We start from the raw sequence: 27,979 nt of genomic DNA on the forward strand, positions 1-27,979 counted from the left end.
CTGGAGGCGCGAGCGGCACGGCCGGTTGAGGAGGGCGGGAGGTGGGCGGGACGTCCGGCGCTAGCCCCGCCTCCTCGCCCTGCCCACCCCTGGCGTCTAAACACCGGTGGGAGCGGGACATCCCGACAGGTGAGCCCCGCGCCCGACAGTCGCAAGGATGGAGTTCGTCAAGTGTCTAGGCCACCCGGAGGAGTTCTACAACCTGCTGCGATTCCGCATGGGAGGCCGGCGAAATTTCATACCCAAGATGGACCAGGTAAGCCGAGCATCCTTGCTCCCTCTCAGGCATGTGGCCGCTGCTAGCACGGGAGGTCTCTTGAGGATGGTCTCTGACGTCCTGGTCTCCACGAAAGGCTGGATTCCAGCCTGGGTCGCGCACCCTACATGAGCCCTGTCTTCTTGCCAGGCCCCGCCCTCCCCCCCACCTGTCTTTAAAGGTTTCTACCTGTTCAAGCCATTGCTTTCCTTGGTAGTTTGGCTGCGAACTTTGTTCTTCTAAGCTTGGAGTTTATTTTTTAATTAAACGGGTGCGTTCCAGAATCGAGATTAGATAAAGAGAACACGCTTGAGAAAAAATTTGAGAACATAAGGAATCCTGTAGGAATTATGCCTATCTTCACTGGAACGAAACTTACTTCGCACCCACCCACTCCTTCCAGTTTTAAGACATCACTTCTCCCATAAGCTTCCTCACCTTCCTGCAGCCACTATTTTATTTCTGGGTGCTTTCTGCATTTTTTGTTGTGTTCAAGTTCCTACTAGCTATTGGCTGCTGGAAGGCCAGAACTTGGTTTTTGTTCCCATTTCATCGGTCTGTACCTTTCTTAAACTCGTGCTTTTATGATAATACTTATTCTAACAAAAGTATGTAACTGTTGCATGAATACACATCCAGTTAACTTAGTGGGTTACAACAAAAATTTTTAATTTTCCCCTTCTCTGGAAACATCAGACACTGTATTTTATTTAAAGGTATCCTTAATTGGTATCCTTTATTAAAAACACTTTACTTTTCTCATTCATAATTCTTCTCACTTTTTAAGATTTAGGTCTGACAAGTGCTGTCAGCCATTCAGCAGACCCCGGACACCTGCGTGGTGATGGGCGCTCTGTTGCGTAAAGCATGGATAGCAGTGTAATTAAGAGCATAGGCACATAGGATCCTCAAGGAAATACATGAGTATTTTCAGGGGCGAAGGATGTACAGTTGCCAGATTCTTGCAGGGGTAAGTGATCAAAGCAAAGAATCTGCTTTACAATCCAAGTTGGTCTCCTGACAGCCCCTGTCACAGGTAGTTCATTTCCCCTGGGGAGGCGGATTCACTCTGCCTTTTCCAGATGGTCACTTGCCAGGACTCTTACAAAGTGGTACAAAATTGTTTTGTGGAAACCGGAGGAAGGCATTCAGACCTGCAAGGTTTCCTTACCTGCCTTCTCTTTCACTGTTTAACTTACACAGTGATCCCAAAGTCGCTTTCAGATGCAAGATTCTGTATTTCGGTCTCATTACAATCTAAGGTTCTCTTACTTGATTCTGGATTTTATTCTATTTTTTTCAAGACAGGGTCTCATTGTGTAGCCCTGGCTGTCTTGGAACTCACTTTGTAGATCAGGCCAGCCTTGTACCTCACAGAGAGCCGCCTGCCTCTGATCCCCCTGTCTCTGCCTCCTGAGTGCTGGGATTAAAGGTGAGCCACTATAACCCCTGGCAAATCTGAATTTTAAGGGACTTGAAAATCTTTTCTTAACGTGGGTCCCTTTAGTGCCTTGAACAAAGTAGTTTGTCAAAAATGTGTGAAGATGAATTAGTGAACAGACCTGCCTTGGGGAAGCTTCTAGCCTTCTAAACCAGGTGCCTTTGCCCGAGTGTGGCAGAATAGTGACTGTCACAAGGAAAGTTACTGGGGTAGGAAGGAAAAATCTCTGCTTGTTAGGATGCGAGTTTAACCTTTTCAGGGTTGCCTGAAGGAAATAGAGTTTTCAAATGTCTCTGGCTTTTGTGAATAAATATTTGCTTGGTTCAGTATTAGTAAAATTTCTTTGAGCGCTGACATGATCCTATAGGTGGACACTTCCACACCTGACCTCATACATGTATGTGACAAGTTGTTTTCAAAGTGCATATGTGTTAAAAACATTGTAGAAAACGACCTGTCAGCTGTGTGTGTAAGGCATATGTGAAAACACAAAACAATTGCATGTTTGGACTTGGGTCCCACTACCAAGATACCTCATTGCACAAATCTTTAGAAATCTAAATACTTCTGTCCTGGAGAAGTTGTATATTTGAGCTTTTATGTCGTGAACCTAAGATAAAGAGTCTCTGCTTACAGTCTAGGTTGCTTGGTCTCCTGACACCTGGTAATGGCAGTTTGCCACTTCTGGGGAGGTGTGTTCACTGTCTTTTCTCAGTCCATGAAGTTCAGGTTTTAGGAAGCTTTGGACTGAACTTCCACCCTTTGTTCTGCTTTTAGAGCCAAAGGGAGATTTAGTTTTTGTTTTGGAATGCAGACTCTGAAGTATTAAAAAACTCTGATAATTTTTAAGAATACTGACAAGAGAGCCTGGCGAAGTACCACACATTCCTTCAATCCCAACATAAGGAAAAGAGATGAAGGTGGATCTCTGTGAGTTCATGGTCAGCCTGGTCTACATGTTGAGTTAAGAGCTAGCCATAGATAACGTAGTGAGACCCTGTTTCAAACAACAGACCAAAAAAGTATTGCTCTGAAGTAGCATCTTTCTTCAGTTATTTCCGTATGGTACTCTTTCCAAGCCTTGCACCTGGTCCTCCTTTTTCTCTAAAGTTTGGTTTCCATAATTGCATAATACTTGGGGCAGTTTTAGCCTGGTTACTTCAGAACTTTACATTTCTAATTCCCATATCTTAAAATGGGCGTTAACTTAAGACGCTCTTTGGACGTTTTGGTTTCTGGAACTCGGTTTGTGGTTCAGACTGGCTTTGAACGCTGAGCCTCCTGAGTGCTGGAATTGCAGGTGTGAGCCTCCAAGCCCAATTAAAATGCATTTTCATTACAAAATACTTTGTACAGACAAATATCAGAAGTTAGATATAACAAACCACTGCATCTGTATTTTGTCCTATTTACTTCATTATTCATTATCTTCTTATATATTTTATTAAGAAGCTAAATATTCGGAAACACCTAAAGCAGTAGACGTTCCAGGTCTAGCTCTGAGCTAAACACTCTTGTTGATGGCACTAAATGGATGGTATCTGCAGACAAGGCACCCTGCATCTGATGTTGGCCTGCCTGTCCCATTCTCGTGTTCACCTGGCCTTTTCAGGCAGTCTCTTCACACTGTGGGCTTAGAACTGTGAACACCTGCCTGGGATCTTTCCTTCCATCATTGTGCCTTGCTGAAAGCCTTTTGAAACTGGGGTTGTGTGCCTTGTCTTTTAGTTAGAGAGTGCCATAATAATTAGCTAATGTTTATTAGCTCGTGGTATGTGCCAAACACTATTTTCTGTACCTCCCATCTGTTATGTAAACACCCAAGTCTCCCTTTGAGGATCTGTTTTTCTGTTTTGTAGCTGGGACTCAGAGAGGTTAGTGAATTACCATTCGTCCCTTACCTATAGTGTGGTCTCTGGGATTTGACTCTCACAATCTAATACAGAGCTTGTTCAGTCTCTCTTTTAAAAAAAAAGATTCATTTTTTTATTTTCCAATTGTGTATGTGTTACAGTGTGTGGGTTTGTGGAAGTGTGTGCAGTACCTTGCTGAGGCCAGAAGAGGGCATCAGATGCCCCTGGAGCTGGAGTTAAGAGTGCTTGTGAGCTGCTGACACTGGGAGCTGGACTCCAGTCCTGTGCAAGAGCAGTACTTGGTCTTAATCACTGAGCCATCTCCCAGCCCCTCCAGAGCTCTCTCTCTCTCAATATGTTATTCATCCTTAGGGTAATGAACCACAGAAGTACATTAGGCAGACTGTCCAGAGCCAGCCAGGAGGTGGACACACCTAGGCCTGATGCACACAAATGCCTGTCCTAACTAGGATTACCAAACATCCTGACTGGCAAGATGACACAGCAGGTAAAGGCACTTGCCAACAAGCCTGACAACCTGAGTTTAATTCCCAGAACCCACATGGTAGAAGCAAATTGTTCTACATAGCTGTGGCACATGCTATAAGAATAAATATGCACAAAAATTTGCGGATATTTTACTATATTATATATTAATAGATATTATCTATATACTTTTTTTTTTAAAAAAACTGAGTGTGGTAGCACATGTCTTTAATCTCAGCACTTGGGAGGCAGAGGCAGGTGAATTTCTATTCTAGGCTGTGAGTTCCAGGTCAGAAGATGCTGTCTTATAGCTATTTATTATCTAAGTGTATCACTTAGAGTTTTTAAATTAAGTTTTTTTTTTAAAATGTATTATTAGCTGGGCAGTGGTGGCTCACACCTTTAGTCCCAGTACTTGGGAGGCAGAGGCAGGCGGATTTCTGAGTTCAAGGCCAGCCTGGTCTACAGAGTGAGTTCCAGGACAGCCAGGACTACAGAGAAACCCTGTCTCAAAAAAAAAAAAAAACAAACCTAAAAAGTATTATTATTGTGTCTGTGTGTATGAGTGCACGTATGCCACTGCACACATGCTACAGTTATAGGACAGATTTGTGGGATTTGTTGTCTCCACCATCTCTACCAGGGTCCAGGAATTGAACTCGGGCCACCAGTCTTATTTAGCAAGTGTCTTAAGCTGCTGCCATCCGGCCAGCTTCTCCCTTAGCGTTTACTGAGGACAAACCGTCCCAAAGGTTAGGGCTGCAGTTATGGAGTGTGGCTGTACAACACGTGCCGTTTCCTAATACTAGTGGACGGCTAAGCGGTAAGATATGCTGTGTGTATATTTTATCTTCCTTTTAGGAAGCCAGAGTCAGTGGTTTAAAGTACAACTGTTAATTCACAGTTGTCTGGAACAGCTGGACCCATTTCTCCATGGCCTGCTCAGCTGTCAGGCAGCTTGTAGCTAAGGAGGGGGTGGTTAGCAGGTTACAGCTGGAATAGGGGGAGACACTCACCAGCCTGCAGGGTTGTCCTGGGGCTCAGTGGGCACTGGCAGGGAGCAAACCTCTGTATCTATATGCATACTTTTCAGACTTCTGCACGAGTCACATCTGTTACTGTCCAATTGGACCCCAGATTTTACCAGAGGAGCCAGGTATGAGGGAGGAGAGAAAGACTCCTTCCTGATGGGAGATCACAAAATTTTGTGACCATGTTTATAGCTTACTACATTTTATCACTCTTAGTAGTAATCTGAAGGGGACAAGTAGTGTTATTGCTGTCACTTTGCAAATTACAAGTGTGTTTTTTTTTCCTCACAACTGTTTTTTGTTTTGTTTTGGGTTTTTTTGTTTGTTTGTTTGTTTTTTCAAGACAGGGTTGTCCTGGAACTCACTCTGTAGTCCAGGCTGTCCTGAAACTCAGAAATCCGCCTGCCTCTGCCTCCCAAGTGCTGGGATTAAAGGCGTGTGCCACCACTGCCCATTTCCTCACAACTCTTAAGTATGCCTCTGGGATACCCAGCCAGGCCTAGCCACCTTTGTGCTTTTTAGCTTGGAGGCTGTTAGGCTCAAAAAGTTCAGGTGTTGTATGAACCCAGCTAGCAGGCCAGAACTGATGTGTATAATTAAAAAAAAGAAGAAACTAGGCAAAAGACTTGATTCTTGTCAAACAGATATTCTATTGGGAGAGGAAGGTAAGACACATACATAGTGTAAGACATACACAGTGACACACTGCAGCCACTGAAGTACATGCTGCAGTACCTGCTGTTCCAGAGGAGGAGGCAGGAGGCTCCTGTGAGTCCAGGAGTTTAAAACGAGCCTAGATGCCATGGCAAAACCTCAGCTAAATAAATAAATAAGAGTAGTCCAAAGTACCTCTAACTAGTGGAAACAAACAGAAAATTCCTTTCTCTTTATTTAATATTTCTTTCTTAAGTAGCAATAACAACAACAACAACAAAACCCCCCTGAGGGATATGTACCCTGAACTGTTGATATTGAGAGCTGATTATTTTTGCAACAAAAAATAAATGTGGGTTTAGGCCAGGCATGGTGGTGCAAGGCTTTTAAATCTTCCAGCATGCAGGCAGATCTTTGACTAGACAGTGAGACATTATCTTTAAAAAAAAAATCAAGTTCAAATAATTAGTCTTTTACTGAGTGTATTAGCACATCTCAATGCATTGCCCCACATGCAAGTTGTGTGACATTACTCAGGCCACAAAATGGAAGAAGCTGACCTTTCCTAAGGAGATCTGACTTGTGTCAGGTCTAACTCTTACTATTTAGCCAAGCATGTTCTGCTCAGTAACTTAATCTCTGTGTTTCTTTATCATCTGTAAGATAGTATGGAGAGCTACAGGGCCTTAGTCACAGCCGGCCAGCTCCAGGCTGGGAATGAAAGGGGTTTTGTTTTTGTTGTTTTCCTTTATGCTAGAAGGCCTTGGAGTTTAGCCTAGATCTCTCCTTCTTCTTCATCTTTCACCCTCAGCTTCCCAAGTAAGGGTCACAGCTATGCCCACCATGCCTGGCTAACTGAGCATCATTTGGCGGCAGAGCCTGATTTGATTGCAGGCAAGGCTTCATTTGTCCTGTTTGGTTTATATATTCGGCTGTATTACTTAACAATTGTTGCTAGGGAATCCTGGGGTCCTAATCCAGGCTTGTGGTTTGTTTTCTAAAACACTAAAAAGTATGACCCTTGCTACCTGTGTGGCATGGACTGTAGCCTGTTATACCATCCTTAAACATTTAGAAAGGGTTAAAAGTAATATATGTATCATTTGTCATTCAGTGCCTAATAAGTGGCAGTTATTAACCTTCCCAATGTCCAGTCCTGAGATCCATGGGTTCTGAGGTTTTGGTTTTCCCACTGTAAGCGAACTTGTCTTATTAAAACCAAGGGCAGGACTGGCAGGGGTGGTCCTGGTAGCTGTCAACTGGAGCCTGGAGTCTCAGTCTAGAGTCTCAGCCTCACTTATGAGTTGTGTATACCCTTGCCCTGAATGCCCTTTGAGCCCTGTTTCCTTCACTGGAGCCTTCTGGATGTGTACTTAACTTCAGGCAGCAGGGGAAAACTGGGAGGCTCTAGGGACAGTGGCGTGACATACTGGAGTCCACGGCCATGAGAACTTTCCAGCTTTCAGAGAGCAGTGCTGTCCTTAATAGGATTCTTGTTGGTCATTTTAGGGACCTGTTGTTTAAGGTGACATACTGAAACAGAAACATAACAGAAATGCTGTGGAGGGCGCAAGCCCTGCACCTTGTCTTTTTTTGGGTTCTGGGGTGAGAATGCTCCCTAACCCTGCTCTTCAAACCCAGCGCCATTGTCCCTTTGCATTCCTTGCAAGTCCTGGTGAGAGCAGCTGCTAGACCAGTGATTCTCAACCTTTCTAATGCTCCGACCCTTTAATGCCCCAATCATGAAATTATTTTTTTTTATTTCTTAACTGTAATTTTGCTACTGTTATAAATTGTAATGTAAGTCTCTGTGCAACCCCCATGAAGGGGTCATTGACTCCCAAAGGGGTCACGACTTACAAGTTGAGAAACACTGCAAAGAAATGTGTAGGGCATGGTAACAGCAAGCTTTGCAGAGAGCTTGGCTCTGGTAAGTAGATCACAGCTGGAATTTGAGCAGTGAAGAGGCTGAGGCAGGAGAATTGCCATTAGTTCCAGGATTGCCTGGGCTATAAGAGTAAGACTGTCTCAAAAGAGAACAGTTATTCATTTTTTTCCTGTGAAATCTTGTCTTTCCACATTTTGAAGGAGTGGGTGACTTTTTGGTTTTTCGAGACAGGGTTTCTCTGTGTAGCCCTGGCTGTCCTGGAACTCACTCTGTAGACCAGGCTGGCCTCGAACTCAGAAAGAAATCCGCCTGCCTTTGCCTCCCAAGTGCTGGGATTAAAGGCGTGGGCCACCGCCCGGCTTCTCCCCCTCCCCCCCCCCCCCCCCATGAGACGCGGGAGGAGACGCACGGGGATTCAAAAGCTTGCGCGGGTAGAGAGAGCGGTGCAGAGGGGCCCGCGCCTCTGCAGGTGGCTGCCTTACGCTGTGCTGCACCACCACCGGTTCGCTGGAGTTGGTGACTTTAAATTGTGAATGCATTGCTTTATCTCATGGAACTCTACAGGTTATTAATGTGCTAGACTATGAGTTATATTTTCACTAATATATTTTACTAGAAATGTCAATAAAACGAAACTCAGGAGTCTACCTTTTTTTTCTTTAAAAGAAAGTCTTACTCTTTAGACAAAATAATGTGTGTCCATATTAGGAAATCCAAATAAAGAAGGACATAGCTCTGTACAGGGCCCACCAGGGTCCAAGGTTCTCTAACATTCCAGTGCAACTGTGCATTGCCAACTAACAGATGTGCTGTATTTCAGAAACAGCTCCCTTGTTAGATAATCGTGTTTCCCAGTTCTTAAATGAGTGGAGATAACTGTGTAGGATCGTGCAAGGGGCAGGTGGAAATTCTGTACCTTCAGCTGTTTTCCTGCTCACAAAAGTTCTTATAAAGCAGGCACACAGCACAACACACAACACAAAAAGCAGTTTTGTGTTGGCATTTGTAGTAAGACACCTTCCAAACCTCCTGCTCCTTGCAAAGTTTTCCTTTGCAGAGACCAGCTGGTATTGCGCTTCTGTGAACACGGATAGTAAGGTTTCCAGCAGTCTTAGCCGGACTAGGGATAGCAAAGCAGTGCAGCAGTAGTTGAAATCCAGATTCTCTTCGGAAGAAAGTAGGGTTAAGAAGCCTTAGGCTAGAACTGAGCTCTGTCCTGATTATGTACTAGAGCAGGAAATTAATAAAGGGAAGCTTCAGAGGGTGAGGGGTTATTGCTTTAGGCGGACCAGCGTGGTTGGTTGTGGTTGGGCACTGCTGGATGTGGTGTCTGTATGTGTAATCCAGCACATGTGTAATCCAGGTAGAGGTAAAAGGGTTGCCTGAGCAAGTTCGAGGCCAGCCTGGTGTACACAGCGATTTCCGAGCCAGCCAGAGCTACATAGTAAATTGACCACAGACAAAGAGCACTTCAGTTTACCAAAGGCCAGCCGAGTTGGAGAGAAGAGTCAGAGGAGCCTGCACAGATAGTTTAGTCTAGGAAAGACTGTCACAGGGAGGGAAAGCCAGCTTCTCAGAGCTGTGCCTGGGCGCTCTCTTCTCCGCCACAGTTTGTGGGGGACTAGGAAGAGGCACCAGAGTAAGGGTAAGCTAGGGGTTCGTGCTGCGGGGGCGTGGCGAGAGGCGGCAGGGGGCGTGGCCCGGGCCTGCACGTGTTGCGGAGTGAGGCTCTCTCCTATCAGATCCCCGCCCTGCGGTGGGCGCCTTGCAGCTCAGTGGGGCCTATGGAGGAAGGACTCTGCGCCGAACTCCCATGGCAGCCGCCGCCGGCAGCACCAAGGCCATGGCCCTGGTCAAGCGGACCTTCGTGCTGAGCCCGGTCGCCGCGCCCAAGACTCCGGGGTCACCCCCACGGGGCTGCTCCTGGCCCCCCACCGCCTGGCCTTTCAAGGACTGGTCCCGGGCACGGAGCCCGGCTGCCAGCTGTCTGCCCCAGCCTCACTCCTGCTCCATGTCGGCCACCACAGTGTGTCTTCTCTTCCCACAGGACTCGCTCAGCAGCAGCTTGAAGACGTGCTACAAGTATCTCAATCAGACCAGTCGCAGCTTTGCAGCGGTTATCCAGGCGCTGGATGGGGACATACGGTTAGTGGAGAGCCCAGACTTGGGGAGGACCGCTTTTCCAGGAACCTTTGAGTCACTGCAGCTACAGCTCACACCACATAGAATTATGGGCTCCTTGTTGTGGCTTGGGCAAGACTACCTCCCCCCACTCCGCCCATGTGTTTACTTGCAAATGCCCTTCCAGGCACCTGGCCATCTACCAGCGTCCTTTTAGGCCAGCTCTTTCAGAGAAGGGGGTGGGGCAGCCATGTTGATTACCTTCTTTTAGTCTTGGCACCTGTACCCTTCAGTGAGCAGGCCAGACTTTTTTTTTTTTTTTTTTTTTTTGTCACCTTATGTTTCAAGTGTACTGATTCTTCAAAAAGTATCTCTTGTGCACATTGCACACAAGTTTAGAGCAGTTACTGTGCCCGTGACAGCATTCATGCTGGGAAGTTTTCCATCTGCCAAAACAGTAATGCCCTCTAAACATTTGCCTCTTGGTCCCTGTCGTACATTGCTTAGGTGTAAAACATTCTTAGAGCTGCGTAGCACCCGCCTGCTGCAGGCTTTGATGTCACTTCTAATCCTGTAGAGTGAGTGGTAAGACAACTTTAGAAAATGGCTTGGCAGAAATTATTTAGTTTAGCTCTTGAAGTAGGGTCTCACTTTATGGTCCCAGTTGTCCTGAACTCAAGCTCTTCCAGCCTCAACCTCCTGAGTTGAGATGACAGGCATGAGCACTACCCTGATTTACATGTTAGTCAGAAATACATATTTAAAAAACAGGCTGATGAAATCGGTTAGTCTGTAAAAGCACTTGCTGCCAAGCCTGACAACTTGACTTCAGTGCTCAGACCCGCAGGTGGAAAGGGAGGACTGGTTTCCTGACGTTGCCTTCTGACCTCCCACACGTGCTGGGGCACGCTCATGACACAAAATAAGTAGATGTCTTTAAAAAGTACACACTTGGTACCACGTTTCTAGCTTTTCCTTTTTGACAGGCACGCGGTGTGTGTGTTTTACCTGGTTCTCCGAGCCCTGGACACCGTGGAAGATGACATGACCATCAGCGTGGAGAAGAAGGTCCCACTGCTTTGCAATTTTCACACTTTCCTCTATGACCCAGAGTGGCGGTTCACCGAGAGCAAGGAGAAGGACCGACAAGTGCTGGAGGACTTCCCCACGGTACTGGGCTCTGTCTGGGTCTATGCTGTCGATAATTGGCAGTGCAGTTGTCAGCCTCTGAGCTGAGAGAAAGGTGACATGAACAGTCTGAGGGCAGCTGAGAGTCCAAGCCAGACCTTTTCTGTATGGAATCCCAACATGGTAATTGGTAACGAGGTTTATAGCCCCTCCCTGCCTCGGGTTTTCCCTCTGTGTGGTGGAGACAATGACAGCCCCCAATTCTAGTGGTGTCGACGCTCTTAGGCAGCATGGCCGTGACCCTAGAACAGGCTGTTTCTCAAAAGTCCTAGGTCCATTCTTACATTCAGGTCTGAAATTCACATTTCAGGTCTGAAGAACTGTCAAAATATTAAAAGAAAAAAAGGTGGATCTCCTGACTGGCTCACATGGGCCTGTAGTGTAGCCCCCAGTGAAGCTGGCAGCTTAGGGTGGCTGCTCAGCATGGCTTGTACCTTTGGCCTTCTGCAGCAGCTGAGGTGAGATCCTTGCCACTTTCTTAATTGAGTTCTGACTCAGTGTCCCAATATGTACCAGTAGAACTGTAAAGAGTTGGATAAGTTCTTATGTATAAACTTCTTAGATCAGTGCCTGGGGTGCACTAAGTATTCTTTCTGTAGGGATTAGCTCTTGAGATGGATTATAGGTAAAGCCCCAAGCTTTAGGGACCCTAAAGTTTATGGGGTACATAGACCTCACTTCTAGAATTTGCATGTTCAGCAAAGTCACATGTCCTCTGATACCTTAAAGAGGACATTTGTCTTGTGCATAGTTTTCTAGAGTTATGGAGAACAGTCCTTATATAACTTTGACAATGAAGGAATCTAGTCCATCTGTGTGGAGGGAGTTGGGTGAAGAGAAGGGGAGCCCGGCCAGGTTTGAGAAAGATGGGCTGTTTCCAACTTGCTGAGATCATGTTTTTAGGGCCAAAGACCAAAATATAGTATGCTGCGCTCTGAAAGTACCTAGGATGTCTGCAGGTTACTGAGGGCCCTAAAGCTCTAGGGAAGCTTCGTACTGGTTCATTGGTGTCCTCAGGGTACTTGATGGCCAGCAAGTTCAGTTATTCTGACAAACATATAGAAGTTCACTGGTGAACCTCTGAGTTCTGCTAATGTAGATGGAGTGCCATGACCCACTTGGTTGTACCTTCTCAGTAACAGAGGTGGGTTTTGTTTTGTTGTTTTTCTCTTTAGCACTGGGTATGGAACCCAGGGCCCTCTGGTCACTAGGTACTCATTACTGCTCTGTATCCTCAGCCTGCCTGATTTTTCTTTTGGAGACAGTTCCTCAATAATTTGCCCAAGCTGACCATGAATTCACTTTGTGTTTTAGTCTGCCCTTGAACTTATAACCCTCCAACCCCAACCTCCTGAGTAATCAGACTTGTCTCCAAAAATACATTTTCCTTTTTTTGTTTTTGTTTTTGAAGCAGGGTTTCACTATGTTGTCCTATCTGTTCTGGAGCTGGCCATGTAGACTAGGCTGTTCTCAAACTCACAGAGATCTGTTTGCCTCTGTTTCTCCTGGTGCTGAGATTAAAGGTCTGTGCTACCAAACTGCTTTTCAAGTAGGGACATTATATCCTTTAAATACTTTCTGGTCATGGGATAATTTTATTATATAGATCATAAAAATTCAAGGTGGCCTCATCTACCCACCAGAAGGAACACAAAAATGGGAAATGCTAAAGTAGTTTGGGGGAGCTAGGTAATTTTCAGATCCTTATCTAGTACGTTTGTAAAGCCCAACTGTCTTTGTGTGGCAATCTAATGGGAAGGGAATATTCTGCTTTGGAGGGTTTCAAAGGTAAGCAGTAAATTGATCTTTTCCTGTTTGATCAAGAGAGTTTGGAAGCAGTGAACTGTCCCAGGGAGAGAAAAGGGAGCTGAAAGTAGAGGCCAGATGCCGCTTGTTACTGTTAATCCTTTATGTCCTGATGAACATGAGGCAGCATAAAGCCTTGTGTCGTGCCTGGATGGGAGACCCTCTCTGGGAATCATCTAAGATAGGAGGACGTGGAAAAGATGTGTTCTGAGAGCTTGTAGAGGAAGACTGGCCCTGGGATATCTTTTCTTTAGTAAAGGTCCCTCAGTGCTATCCACACAGCTGCAGTAGGAAGGGAAGGGAACCGAAGAGTGTCGGTCCAGGAATTGTAAACTCAAGGGTCCAGGTTGTTGCATAATATGCTTGTCAAGGCTGGGTAGATAGAATGTACTTTAGAGGACAATTTTATTAGCTTTTTTTTTTTTTTTTTTTTTTTTCTTCTAAATATTGCATGTTCTCTTGTTTGGAGAATAAGCCAAGTGAACTCTGTTTATTTGATGAACAGCTGTGCCCAGGGAGGCCATGAGCCTGTGCTGCCTCCTGTTTGTCTGCTTCAGCCTTTGGAATGTGTCACCACCCCTGGCTTATACTTACACTGTGTGTGGTGTCCCTATACTTTCTACATTTTTGCATATGAGGAAACGGAGGTATAAAAAAAAAATAAAGTTTTTCTAAATAGGGAGTCAGGATTGAAACCCAGGGTGCTCAGAAACCTCATGCTTGACTTGAGTGTCTCTTTTGATGCTTCTTTAAAGATTGGCAGTTGAGTGAGGTAGGGCCTTGGAGGCAGGAACATTAGGAGTTCAAGGCTAGCCTCAGCTATGTAGTGAGTTTTAGACCAGGATATATGTGAACTTGTCTGGAAAACAAACAAAAAAAACTGAAAGGACAGGAAAAGGTTAAAACTGCCAGGCATGTTGGCATGCATCAGTGATTCCAGAGAAGTAAAGGCAGGAAAGCCAAGAGTTTGTTGGTTTTGAGTATCGGAATGAAAGCCAATCTCAAAAAGGAGTCAGGGGAGGGGGAGGGAGTTAGAACAACCAACAGCCAGAGGCTTGAACTTGCCTGGCTTTGATCAGAACCTGCCCAAGGCCTTCTATAAGGGGAGTAGTTTGTCTTGAAAGTCAGTGGAAGTGCCATGATCCTCTTGCCCTGTTTGGGATTTGGCCTTTATTGTCCCAAGAGACTTGTCACTGTAATGTGCCTTCATGTCCTTGGAATGGCCAGCAAGTGATACAGGGACCTGGGAGTGTGCCTTCGTTGTGGCTTGGTCCCCTGAGGGTGGGAGAAGCCCTTGTGGCTTGTGTCACACTGCAGAGCCTAAAGGAAAAAATAATTTCCCTCAGAGTTCCAGCAAGACAGAGAGAGTTTTTGTTTTACTGGGTACTTTTTGTTTTCATTTGCTTCAGTTCTATAATTACATTCCAAAACTCCAAATTTCGGAATTCCCAAAGGCCACTAAGGATGATCAGGTGCCCTGTTTGAGGTGTTTTCTTGCCCTCATAGACCCGCCTCCTAAACAGAACCGCCCTTGCCACAGAGCAGTGTGGTTAAGACCGATCTTAAGGGGGAGGCGCAGGGCTTTGACTCCCGGGAGAGTGTTAGTTTTAGTCCATGTAGGAGTTGCCCTTTGGCTCCGACTTGGATCAGCTGTCCTAGAAAGAAAAGTTCTGAAAGACCAGATTGATTTTTATGTAATCTGAGGAGGGAAGAGTTAATAGTTGGTGTTCATCAGAGATGCCGTGGCTGCTCTGTGCCCTTGGCCCTTCCTGAACAGTGTGTCTAGCTTCTCTTACACGGCTCTCTCACGGGAGGTCTCAACATCACCTGTTCACAGCTCAGTGCTTCGAGATAACAGCTCAGCTGTTCTTTATAAACATTTATGGAGGGGCCAGCTATGGTGGCACACACCTGATGAGAGCCTGAGGCAGGAGGATTGTGAGTTGGATATCAGCTGGGGCAACATAGTGAAACTTTGCCTCAAAAATAAAGACAAAAATTTTACTGTGTGTATGTTGTATGTTGATAACTTTTAAATGCTTTGTTGAGCTTGAGATAATTGTGTAGTAGCAATATATTTCCAAACCAGTCAGTACTGCATGTTTTTGTCTTTATGTTGACTTTTATTGTGATAAATACTTGTTGTGAAATAAAGTGGTACCTGGTGGACCCATGCCTAGGTGTGCCCTTGAGTAACTATGCCATGCCTGGTGTAAAGGGGCTTTATATTTGGGGGAAAGGAGGGGAGTGAGGACTGGAGAGGGGGAGTGGCAGAGACAAGTGGAGATGTAGACAGAAAGACAGACAGGAGCTGAGGCACAGAGAAAGACAGAAAACGGGGAAGAGAGACCATTTGGGACCATACGGGGACAGAGACAGGGAGACACAGAGACAGAAACAGTGAGAAAGACAGAGAAATAAGAGAGAGAGTCACAGAGACAGAAGAGAGAGACACAGAGATGGATAGGGGGAGAGAGAAGAAAAAGAAGAGAAGAGGAGGAGGGAAGGAGAGAAAGAGACAGAAACAGAGAGACGTGGAGAGACAACAAGAGAGAAGAGAGAGGAAGGGGAAGAGACAAACAGAGAGAAAAGAGAGAGAGAGAGGAGAGAAAGAGAACAGAGAGACAGAGAGACAGGCTGCTGCACAAGTCTCTGGCTGGTGGCTGGTCAGTACTGCATTTTTATATGGATCTTGGGCAGCTGACATACAGAGTTAAACTGAGCTCCTTGAGTAATTTAAAGATATGAGCTTGGAGTGAGAAAGACACTGGCTTCATGAGTCCTTGGGGAACCTGACTGGTACAGGGAAGCAACTGTCCTGTCACTGGCCTGTGATCTCTACAGGGTTATACATTTCTCTCTGATACCATGAAGTGTGTAATCTGGTGTGTTTGATTGTTTTCGTGGTCTCATTTCAGATCTCCGTGGAGTTTAGAAATTTGGCTGAGAAATATCGAACAGTGATCGCTGACATCTGCCAAAGGATGGGGTGTGGGATGGCAGAGTTTGTAGACAAGGATGTGACCTCCAAACAGGACTGGGACAAGGTTAGTATCTGTAATCGGGGTCCACATCTGCTATGTGGATGGCCAGCTGTCCCCATGGTGAAGCTCAGAACAAGGACAGAGTAATCCTCAAAACCACTTAGCTTACAGTTGAATGCTCTGTCAGTGACAGTACATGTCCCACAGGGTGTACTGTTGGCAAGTGAAATGTAAGATTGTCCCCAAGTTGCTATGAAATTTTAGGTAAATGGTAAAATAACTTTCCTGTATCACAGAAATAGCAGTGCTTTGTTTGTCGTTGTCAGTTTCTTTTCCATTGTAGAATACTGGGTATGCATCTGCTTTAGTGCGTGTGTCATCGGAGGAGTTATTTCTTCTTTTGCATTTGGAGTAGCTCAGTGCTAACATGCTTTCCCAGCATGTCTAAGGCCCTGGGTTTGATCCCCAGCATTGTCAGAAAAGAAAAAGAGTAAAAGGAAATATAAAGGATACATTAGATCTCTCTTTCAAATGTCCGAGAAGTTTAGCCATATCCAGAGAGGTCCTTCTTGCTCTTCTCACTGTAACGTGCCCAGAGAGATAGAAAGCGCAGAAGAAGAAGAGATGGAAGTCCCAGCCTAAGGCCCATTTATAACTCCCACTAATCCATCTGTAAGGATGGAGCTTTCATGGCCTCCGTCTCCCATGAGCATCCCTGCCTTAGCACTGTTGCACTGGAGACTTCCCAGAATGTGCTTTTAGAGCATCACTGAAACCATAGCAACTGCTGATGAATGGTGAACTGAGCTATTTCTGAGGGCATGGTACATCTTCCCTCTGTAGGCAGGTCCATATTGCTAGGAGAGTGGGGAGAAGGGGGTATGAAGCAAATACAGTAATAGCTTGTCTGGCCAGAATCTGTTCCTTATTAGCAGTGTGGTGTACAGGCCAGGCTAGGGATTGGTAAGCTACAATAGATTGTTTATCTGGACAAAGGAACCAACATAGGAATGGCTTGCTCACTTTGTGCTGACCTCTTAAAGTCCTAGAGAGTTTATGTGTTTTGTTTTTCTTACCATGCTTAGGTTCGGATCTTGAAGTAGACTGACTTATTCATCGAGTGAGTGTGGGTCCAGGAGACATAGTCAGACCCTGGGCTCTGACCTCAGTACTGAACAAAACAAAAACAAAACTCCAAGTATGGCTAGGCATGGTAGCACATGCCTTTAACCAACCCCTGCACTCAGGAGACAGATCTCCATCTCGGAGAGCTTGCAGCTAGCCTGGTCTACATAATGAATTTCAGGACGGTGAAGGGCTGGTTACACAGTGAGACTTTGACAAAACAAGACCCTCAGACTTAGGGAGATGTCTTTTGACTGCTGCTTTTACTGTCTGAGAGAGTCACTGTGTGATGGGTTCGAGAACAGTTTCTGAATTTCAGCGTACAGGTACAGGTCCTCCACATGGTTCACTCAGTACTGACCCCTTTCCAGCTGCACAGAGCCGTTTAGGAAACATAATTGTGGAAGGAAGTTCTAACCAGATACAGTTGAATGTAATTGATTTATTTTCCCTTCAGCTTTAAAGGGCAGATGAACTATAGGTCTCTTCTCTAGAAGTGTTTCTACCCAAGAGCTGTTACCTTGAAATGCACTTTTCTTAGCATTATAGATGCAGATGTATTTTCCAATATTTGGTCTGTAGATTGCATGTGACTGTCAGCAGCATGTCCCTCTGGGAAGGTGGGGGCAGGGTACTTTCACAGGAAGGAACTTCTTTGGCAGTTAAACATTATATTTGTCAAATGTCTTGGTGAGACCTTTTCAGAATTGTTGGTAAGGCTGGATTCATAGTTCCAATACCTTTTAAGCCACTTATGACTGCCTACCCTATAACCTCAGCTACTCTGGATGCCTAGGTGGGATGGTCACAAGTTGAGGCCTGCCTGGACTACAGAACATGGCAGAAGTAAAAAAGCAAAGCTCTGCAGTTCAAATCCTAATACGAAAAGAAAAGGCAAGGGAAAAAAGGGTCATAGCCCTAGGTTTCGCAGATGAATGATCATAGGCATAGTCACTGACCACTGTTTCTCAGGTTCCTCATCTGTGCAGTGGGGATGATAACAGTAGGTCCTCGGGTGCTTGCCTGCAGAGTGCTCAAATGGAGTCAGGAACACAGTGTAGTGACATCTTGCTTGTGTATGCACATGTTGTGTTTTAGTCAGAAGGAGAACTCAGACATTCTGCTCTTAGCTTCCTGTTTTGTAGTTAATGGTGCCTGGCAAGGCCATTTCTATGTTGTTATTAAAGTACTTTACACAACAATCTTTTGCAGTACTGTCACTACGTTGCCGGGCTGGTGGGAATCGGCCTTTCTCGTCTATTCTCTGCCTCAGAGTTTGAAGACCCCTTGGTTGGTGAAGACACAGAGCGTGCCAACTCAATGGGACTGTTCCTGCAGAAAACAAATATCATTCGTGATTATCTGGAAGACCAGCAAGAAGGAAGAAAGTTTTGGCCTCAAGAGGTAACTGATAATGTCATACTTGGGGGAAAAACAGTTTTAGAGTCTGAAAAACGAATCATCTAACCCGTGGTTGCAAGTGACTAAAATAAGTCATTTCCTTTGGGTAGACTTAGCTGCATCTAAGGATTCAGGCTCTGAATGGCTTTGACCTGTTTCTCTCTCTCTGGGCAGACTTCCTCCAAGCCACAGATATGTCTCAGGCAAACCAACTTAACACCCTAACTCTCAGGGCTCAGGTGTTTCCCTGAGTATATTCCTGTAGCCAGCCACAGTCTGTAGATCTGCATCATAGCTGTGCCCAACACAAATGGGATGGATTGGACCAAGAAGTCTCTGACAATAAGGGGCAGAAGGTGCTGCAGTTGTAGCTCATGGTATCATACATACTAAGAGTGTGCAAGGCTGTGGGTTCAAATCTCTAGCTCTTGGAACAGGGTGGAGGCAGAAGGGGTGCTGGGTAGAAAAACAACCTGCAGGTGTCTATTATATAAGGAACAATTTAACATTGAAAAAAGCTTAAAACTTCCATAATTTTTGTTTGTCCAGGATTTCCTTGCTTTTTATAACATGTTCTCCTAAAGCCAGGTGCTTTCAGATTTAAAAAAAAAAAAGTCACAGATGAAATTTGCAATGTATATAACAGATACAAAATTTATATTCTGATATAAAAGGACTAGGCTTGAACTCAAAATTCAAAAAAAAATCTAGCCTCAGCCTTGTAGGTGCTGAGATTGTGAGAAGAGAGACTAGCCATCTCACAGAAAAATGAGAGTAGGGTGTGTATGTATCCCAGGTGACGTGGGCAGACAGATTTGAGAAAGGCTTCTACCTGGCTCTTTCCTTGTGCTGCCTCCATGGTAGAGAGTGGTAAAGGCCTTTTCAGGTGACGCCCAGCCATCTGTGGCCACCCAGGAAGAGGATTCTGACCATCCTGGCCCAGTCTCATAGACACAACGTGAATCACACGCATATGACTGGAGCACCAGTTCCTCAGCCTATGGAGTGAGGTAGAAGAGCCCGCCAGCACTGCAGGCTGGAGGTGTGACAGAAATGAGACAAACATCCAGTCCTCAATGTTAGTGTCAGCTCAGATAGCCTGAAAAGGAAGACAACCAAGATGCCATTTCTCATTAGGCAAGACCTCAGGGCACTGTGCTGCCTGCAAGGCTATTTATTGTAGCATTATGTGTAAAGGTAAGCTTTCTCAACATTGCAAATGTCTAGTCACAGGAGATGAAGGATAGAAAAAGAGCCTGCTGTGCTGAAGTTTAAATGGAAGGTTTTTCTAGTGTTTCTGTAACCATGTTGCGCTTTTGGGACTACAACTCAGAGGCACAGTACTTTTGAGCATGCAGGAGCTGTGGTTAGATTCCTAGCACCAACTGGGAGCTGGGGGTGGGGCGGGATAAGAAAAAAGAAGGAAGGAGAGAAGAAAAAGTAATCCTGTTATGAAATAATTTTATTGCAGAGCTGGGTGTGGTGACACCTTGCAGTCCCAGAACCCTCAAGGTTGAGGCTAGAAAAATTTGACTTCAAGACTGGCCTGAGTAAACACTCAAAAACCTAAACAAATTAGTATTGAACTGCTGAACTTGGCCAGGGGCCTGGGGCTCTGCTTCAGAGGCAGAGTGCTTGCTAGTACATGGGAGACTGACGGGATACCTAGTACTGCCAACAAGCAACTGCTATTCTTACATAAAGCTGCTAGGTTTTCTAGGCAAGAGCCCGTGATCGTTGATTTATAGTTAAAAGTATGTGCTCAGTGCTTGTTTTCTGGCACAACCCTCCTAAAACCCTTGAGATCTTACAGTTTTGGAGCAAGATCTCACTGTATATCCCAGGCCAGCCTAAACTCACGCTCATCCTGCCTTGGCCTCCTCATACTAAGATTGGAGGCTTTTGAGGACTTAAAGGAGTTTTGCAAACAGACTACTAATGGCTGTGTTCTCCTAGCAGTTTGTGAGTAGAAGATTGGGGCTCTCAGTGTGCCCGCTGTGTCTGAGATAGATTCCTCCAAGGAAAACTGTGTGACGGGGCGGGGTGCTACAGAGCCCAGAAGGACTGGAGATAGAATTGGCCACCACTGGTGTAGATTTCATTTATACTGTTCCCATGATTAGGTCTCCATCAAAACCCCAGATGGACAGGGAGTAAGTGGAGGTGCCTGCAGGGTGCCACAGTGGGAAGAGCAGGAGGCCCCATGCCCCTTCTCCCACAGCTTTACTCTGCATCTCTAGCCTTGTTGTCTGTGTCCTTCATGATGAGTACTGAACAGGTGACAACTTGGGACTTGCAATGGACATCTGAACGAGGGGAGCATTCTTGTAGACTGAGCCCTCAACCTGCTGGGTCTGATGCATGATGGGTGTCAGAAAGTCCTTGTGAGCTGCGATTTTGCCAGGAGGCACAGCTTAGGCAAATGACACAGATCTTTTTTGCCAGACCTACCATTGATAAGAAAAGCAGGGTGAGTGAACACTATGGGATTAGGTCGGAGAAACAGAAAAGTTGAAAAGGCTTTCAGGACCAGACACACCATTGGTTTTTGTTTTGTTTTTTTTTTAATAAGTCCATGGCTACAGTACTCAATGGTACTAAGTTTCATGGCTACAGTACTCAATGGTACTAAGTTCATGGCTACAGTACTCAATGGTACTAAGTTCATGGCTACAGTACTCAGTGGTACTAAGTTCATGGCTACAGTACTCACTGGTACCCAGCGTATGTTGGATGTGGATCTTGTTTCAATTTGAGCAAACTTGGGGGGGTGGGATTTGAAGAGTGTTTTATATTAACTATTAATCACTCATGTTTACATGTGACCTGCTATTTTATGTATACAAGAAAGGCTTTAGGTAGGGAATCTAGTTTAGTGATAGAACGCTTGCCTAGCATGCATGAGGCCCTAAGTTCAACCTTTGGGAATTCATAATATAATTATAAAACAATAAGCCTTGCTCTACTTTAATTCATGAATAAGATACAGATTGAACAGACTTGTTCTGTGTCAATAATTGTTCAAACAGGTTCATTGATACATTCATTCATTACGTTTTTATTTTGTTTTCTGGGTTCTGTAAAACATCTGGTACCTTTTGTCTGGGTAGATTTGGGGTGCATACTAGGAATGGATAACATGGCTGGAGCAGTGGCTCAACAGTTCAGAGCACCTGATGGGTTCTCACAGGACCTGAGTGTGGTTCCTGCCACCCAAATTCATGCAGCATTTACACACAAAGACCCATAAAGTATATATAAAAATAGATCATTAATAAATAGTCATGTTTCATGATTTTTAATTTGAAATCAGGTAGGCTGGCCACATACCTGTAATCTCAGTATTACAGACACTGGGAGACTGGGAGTTTAAGGCTACTTAGTTAATGAGATTCTGGTTTCAAAGGATAACAGAAGACAAAACAAGACACTGCCAAAACAACCTAACTGAACTCTTAACCTTTTGGAAGTAAAGGGTCTGAGAACCCTGTTCTACTGAACTCTTCATGTTTTGGAAGTGAGGAGTCTAAGAACCCAGTTCTAAGTTCCGGGTTTCTACCACTTAGGGAGGTGATGGCCCTGCCATGCACAGTTGCTTCTTTTTTGTTTGTTTGTTTGTTTTCCCTACACATTCTTGCTCAACAGCATTGTTAGCGGAATTGGCAGATCTGGGTTTGGAACGTCTGCTTGTGGTACTGGAGTGGGTTTGTAGTAGCTGGGCGTGTTCAGTAATAGACTCACACCCTCCCTGCTAGCAAGAGACCTCTATAGGCTGAGGTCATTATGCTATTGCTTGGTGCATGCTGCATTAAGTATCTGTAAGGGAACCTTCCCACAGGCCACCCTGCTTCTCTGGTCATTCATTGGACCTTGGCTGGGCACTCACTGTAAATGGCTACTACCTGAAGCCTACAGCAGCTGGATCTCAGTGAACAGTGACATGGTTTCACTGTACATAGCACAGCTCATTCATGTTTTGCTGCTGGGTTTTGGTGTTGAGGATAGAACCCAGGCCCCACACATGCTAAGCTTGCATGCTAAATGGTCTGCACTGAACCCCTCTGCCCCCCACCCCCGCCACCAGGAAATCTCATAATCCATGTAAATTCTCCACCTGTTGACTCGTTCTGCACTTGCTGACTCGCCAGGTGTGGGGCAGATATGTTAAGAAGCTGGAAGACTTTGCTAAGCCAGAGAACATAGATGTGGCCGTGCAGTGCTTGAATGAACTCATAACCAACGCTCTCCAGCACATCCCCGACGTCATCACCTACCTGTCAAGGCTCCGGAACCAAAGCGTGTTTAACTTCTGTGCTATTCCACAGGTATGGAGTGGGGTGCTAAAGGAGTGGGGTGCTTGGGCTGGTAGAATATAGCTTCTGTCTTACTCTGTTGTGTTCAGGGTCATGGTTTCTTAGGAGCATTCACTACCTATCTCAGGAGTAGGTAGAGAGCCACAGCAGAGTCCTTGCGTTACATTCAGGAGCAAGGTTGACTGTTCCAGAGCCTGCCTTCTGGGGTTTACCCTTTTCCCATCAACTTTTAAACTAGCTAGATCATTATGCTAATAAAGCCTGGGCCTCAGCCTAGGTGACCAGCATGCTGGTTAAACTGAGTAAGGCTGTCAACATGAGACATGGCTCAGCAGGCCAGGGCTCTTGCCACCGAGTGACCTGAGTTAGATTGCTGGTATCCCACATTGCCTATACACATGAAATGAATAAATGCAATAACTTCTTCACTAACCTAGATTTTGTAATTCTTTTTTTGTACTCAGGATAGCAACGTCTAGTCCTGTAGACCCAGCAGTTATATGTTCTGAGACTTACTAATTTCCTTTACCAGTTTTTTCTATATTAACTCGCTCAGAAGCTTGGCTTGATCTTGTCCTGACAGTTCTGGAATGGTCTCAGCTAAATCTGTGTGGCTATCCTAGGTTTCTATCAGCCCAAGGATCCTTTGCCTTTGGGCGCAGGAAGCCATGACCCTCTTCTTCCCGTTGTTCTCATCTCAGACCGTTTTTTAATGTATAATGACTATTTCCATAAGAGGGTAAAGTTCAAAATTCTTTCCAGATATTATTTTGAAATGTATATTCAGTTTACTAACTGCTTTAATATGGAAAATGTTAGATTTACTTGTGTTTGTAAATAAGACGAATCTTTGTGGCAAAATGGCGGAATAATTTAACCCTTTGTTGAGTGTGGGGAGCTAGAAAGGTAGAACCTTACTGGCCTCTCTGGGTCCTGCTGCTTGGCTGGTGCACATTGGCTCTCTGGCCCTTGTGCTTTTCATAGGAAGGCTTCACTAATTTGATTTATGAGTGCATGGAGCGCCTTTTGCTTTATCTTCATGAGCTGAGATTCTCCCCTCTCCTGTTGCCTGTAGGTAATGGCCATTGCTACACTGGCTGCCTGCTACAATAACCAGCAGGTATTCAGAGGAGTAGTGAAGATCCGGAAGGGGCAAGCAGTTACCCTCATGATGGATGCCACCAACATGCCAGCTGTCAAAGCTATCATATACCAGTATATAGAAGAGGTGAGTTTTTATTTAATTTTCTGGTGATTTGTAGCTGTTTTTATGCATTAACTCATGTCACTGTCTAACCAGACCATGCTTCGATAGTAGATAGTCCTCACTACTTAGTGTTATAGCCTAAAGAGAGTAGTTGGTATCCCTTATTGGCAAACACACACAGAGAGCCCTTCAGGACGCTAGCAATGACATAAAACAAGGCTGCATGCCGAAACCTCTAGGAAGAATTGTGTCTCCTAAGCTGGGAGAGGATCTCTGGGGCCACCCAAGCTTGTGTGCTGGCTGAAGGATGTGGCATGGAGGCTTCTGGAAGCTAAAGCAGAGCATGGCTGAGGGAATCTCAGACTGAATGCTCATGCCCTGACAGTCAGTCTGGTATGTTCTGTCATGGCACGGACCCCTCTTGAAAAACCCCAGTGGGGAATGTAAACAAAGTAAGACTGTGAGGTTGCAGTCACTTCTTAAATGGCTTTTGTTTTGTTTTCCTGCAACTCTTATTTCAAATGCCAAAACCACCTTATAAAGCAAAACATACCTCTCCAGGCTGTGGCAGCGTGGGACTGGAACACAGTGTCTGCTCAGGCTGGTCTTAAACACACGGTACTCCTCCCTCCTCAACCCCCAGGAGCTGGGGTTACAGGGAGATTTGGGGATTACCTGGCTTACTGATCCCTAATTTTAGAAGTCGTTTTTGAAGAGTTGATGAGCACTAGAGTTGATGTTGTATTTTGTGTTTTCCTTGACTGTCAGGAGTAAGTGCTACTGGTGGCCGAGCTCGGGGGCAGAGGTAGCGGGCGTTTGTGTGCGTGCTGCTGCTGTAACTCTGCCACTGTGTCCCCTCCTTATCTGGCTGCTTTTGCAACTTCAGGGCAGAGTTGAGTAGTTACAACAGAGTGGCCCAGATAGCTAAAAATAGCTTCCAGCCCTTTAAGAGAAAGCTCGCTGACCTCTGATCCTGGATTTCTAATCTTCTTTAAAGTTACTTTAGTGAAATGCAAGATAGGATGTATTAATATTTAACTTGATTCAGAAAAAAATCAAAATTGTAAAGTTCAAACATTAAAATCTGAGCTTTCCTGTCAGCCTTATGGAGATTTCCCCAATGATGTTTTATAATGAAGACTTGTGCCTGGAAATATAACTTAGCTGGTAGTGCTGGTCTAGCGTGCACAAAGCTCTAGGTTTGATTCCCAGCACCCACTATGTAAACCGGCCAGGGTGGAATATGGCTATAATCCCAGCATTGGGGAGGTAGGAGGGTCGGCAGTTCAAGGTCATCCTCACCTGTATGGCAGGTTTGAGGCCAGCCAGAGGTACATAGCACTGTCTCAAAGTCAGTCATCCAGTCAAGACTTGACTGAGGTCTACAGGTAGGCTGATCTGTAGGTGCCCAGATGCCAGCTAAATCTGATCTTATTTCTCCTCACAGATCAATTCTGTACTTATAGGAAAGGATGTATGTCTCTTCTGTAGTCCGTCTCCTCAGCTGTACTGAGAATGTACCAGAAAGAGGCTTCTGAGAGGCCCCTGCTGCCTCCAGAGAGGTGCAGTGTAGGCTTGTCCCCCAGCACAGGGACAGACGGGTAGCACTAACCAGAGCAGCTTGCATGTCTGTCAGCCAAGGAGCTCTCCTGCTGTCTTGGGCAGACACCCGGAAACTTGCATCCCCTACTCTGCCAAACTCGATTCCTTGGCAGGGGCCGTTGTTTTCATGTGCCTGTGCCTTTTTTTTTTTTTTTTTTTCCCCTTCTGGTTTGGGGCATTCATAACTACACAAATTAGCACTAAGATGTATATAACCCAGAAGAGGAAGAAATATTTTGATGGCCTTTCTGATGATAAGTCCAATAACCAGTTTGTTTTAAGTAACAATCTGCCCCACCACCCTCCCCCACCCCACCCCCAAGTCATTTGACCATTTGACCCTGTGGCTCTTTTCTCCTTGGAGCCCTGGGCTTTCCTGTTTTTGGTGATGCTACTTAACCGCTCCCCTTCCTGCTCCTGAGCCTTTCTGCCACTTCTACTTACTCTTCAGGTGTTGGGTTGCTCTGCATTCAGTCTTCTTCTGTTTTCCTATCATGGAGACGTTTCATGGCTGTTACCCAGCTAAGGCCTTGAATGTGAACTCTAAGTGACATTGCCATCTACCTTAATCATGGAATCCCTGGGACACCCTAGAGCCCTCGAATATCCAGACTGGCCTATCTGTGCTTTCATAACTCCATTAGCCCCTGGCCCAGTAATGCAGGCCTTTATTCTGTAGAAGGGGGAGTGCAGGTTATATACTTCCTTCTGACCTCATTGGCAGACATGCCAGCCTTCCTTCACTATTGTCGGGAGCCGACTTTTAGCAGAAAGCGGCTAGAAAGCAGCTATCAACTTTGCAGCCATCTCGAGCCGTATACCCTGATAGAGACTTGCTTTTCAACAGCCTACAACAGCTGAAGCACACTCTGACAAACATCTTGTTTATCCTACATAATCTTGTTTTGCTGTTTAGTGACCCCAGCTGCATGGTGCACGTGGTAAAATGTCCTCAGCTGTGTTCTTCTGCTTGTGCTTATAAATACCCAGGATTTCCTTGTAATAGTGTCAGTAGGAGGGTGAATGTAGTCTATGGGAGACAGTAAACGAGACTTGACTACACACCTTCTGGCTTGTCTCTACGAGTCTCTTCCCCTTCTTCCCCCCACTCTCTCTCTTGCTAGACCCTGACCCTTGGACCGGAGCAGCTCAGGTGGTCCTCGACATTTTGGCTGCCAAGTGTGGGGCAGAGTGGTCCTCAACACACTATAATGGACTACCTGAGTTCATTAGCTTACCAAGAGAATGGGTTATTTTGCCTGAGTATTGGGAGTTCCAGCCTGTGACTAATCACCCCTATTTGGGGCCTGTGGCAAGGCAGCACATTATGCAAGTGCATAGTTAAGTAACATCCTTCACCACCCCACCCCCAATATCCAGAAGGAAGGAAGAGACCAGCCCCATCCTCTTCAAGGCATGTCCTGGCCTTTATGGGCAGGGAGAGAGCTGGAAGGACTAGCCCCAGCCTGTGGCTAAGAGGTGAAGTATGAGTGGCTTTCACTCCTATTTTGTATTGCTTTTTGGTCAACTGACTAAATCATGCCAACACTTAGGCATGTGTGAGGTGCCTAGGATCTGAAGCTGTACAGCAGCTGCTCTCCAGGCACCTGGTGGCTCCTTGGTGAGGGATGTGCAGTGCACTGTGCTTCCTTGCTCACTGGGCCTACGTGGTACTTCAGCCTTAATGTAGAGTAACAAGTCCTTGGTGACATGACCTAAAGCACCTGCCTGTTGAGAATTGTTAGAAGAAACCATGGAAAATGTCTGAAAGTACTGGAGACAGTGCTAAGTAGCTTTTCTTCTTTCCTTCACAGATTTATCACCGGATCCCCAATTCAGACCCATCATCTAGCAAAACCAAGCAGATCATCTCCCACATCAGGACACAGAACCTTCCCAACTGTCAGCTCATCTCCCGAAGCCACTACTCCCCCATTTACTTGTCCTTTTTCATGCTCTTGGCTGCTCTGAGCTGGCAGTACCTGAGCACCCTGTCCCAGGTCACAGAAGACTATATCCAGAGAGGAGAACACTGATTTTGTTTAGCTGGAAGTGGAAGTTCACGGGAAGTGGGTTTTTCCTTTTCCTCCAGCTGGATTTTGACTTCCCTTGTATTTCTTCCTATTCTTTCGGAGAACTGAGTATGGGACCTTTAAGAACTCTGCAGAGGAAAGGGATGCCTTGCTGCCCTCAGCAGCCTGGTGCTGCTGGATCGTGGTTCCTCTGCCTCTTGTAGCCACTGGCAGCATGCTGACTGCTGCACTTTAGATGGAATGGCCACATGTGATGGTCACAAGATCCTAGTGAACCTGGCTAGAATGCTGATTGAATTTATTTAATTTGAAACAGCCTTTGAATACCTATCACAATAGAAAATGAAGTGACTGTCTGGTCCTTGTCTTTCTCATCAGTTTGACAGTGGAAGGTGTTATTTGAAATTATTTTAGGTGATGCTGCCAAGCTTCCCGAGAGTGCAGGCTTGGCTTTCTCACCCAGAGTGAGCTTAAGGCAGTCATCGGTGCAGTTGGCCACTTGTCAGAAGCATGTCTTCCAGTAAAGGCTTTTGATCTTGAAATTTTTATAATAGCATGTGATTCACAGGCCCTAGACTTGATCCCCAGCA

The 27,979-nt window shown here is 45.5% G+C and overlaps 1 protein-coding gene across 3 annotated transcripts; it reads left to right on the forward strand.

The window, feature by feature from the left end:
* On the forward strand, positions 1–27,745 carry Fdft1 (farnesyl-diphosphate farnesyltransferase 1). 3 transcript variants are annotated; one of them, XM_034497839.2, is made up of 8 exons: positions 1–256; positions 9,657–9,754; positions 10,717–10,900; positions 15,643–15,771; positions 18,046–18,237; positions 22,383–22,559; positions 23,623–23,775; positions 27,171–27,745. In XM_034497839.2, the coding sequence occupies exons 1-8, from the start codon at positions 158–160 to the stop codon at positions 27,390–27,392; spliced, it is 1,254 nt and encodes a 417-aa protein (XP_034353730.1). In that variant the 5' UTR covers positions 1–157; the 3' UTR covers positions 27,393–27,745. The 3 variants fall into 3 exon arrangements, with proteins under 3 accessions (XP_034353730.1, XP_076786981.1, XP_034353729.1); XM_076930866.1 differs by lacking the exon at positions 1–256 and adding an exon at positions 9,114–9,254; XM_034497838.2 differs by lacking the exon at positions 1–256 and having other exon boundaries at positions 9,300–9,754.
* Positions 27,746–27,979: the final 234 nt, after the last annotated feature.

The sequence above is a fragment of the Arvicanthis niloticus genome, chromosome 3 (assembly GCF_011762505.2).
Source record: "Arvicanthis niloticus isolate mArvNil1 chromosome 3, mArvNil1.pat.X, whole genome shotgun sequence".
Classification (NCBI taxonomy): Eukaryota; Metazoa; Chordata; class Mammalia; order Rodentia; family Muridae; genus Arvicanthis; species Arvicanthis niloticus.

Coding starts and splice junctions, on each gene's coding strand:
- Fdft1 (XM_034497838.2), top strand. CDS start 9,423: ATGGCAGCCGCCGCCGGCAGCACCAAGGCCATGGCCCTGGTCAAGCGG. Junction 10,901..15,642: donor TGCTGGAGGACTTCCCCACG/GTACTGGGCTCT, acceptor GTCTCATTTCAG/ATCTCCGTGGAGTTTAGAAA. Junction 23,776..27,170: donor TATACCAGTATATAGAAGAG/GTGAGTTTTTAT, acceptor TTTCCTTCACAG/ATTTATCACCGGATCCCCAA.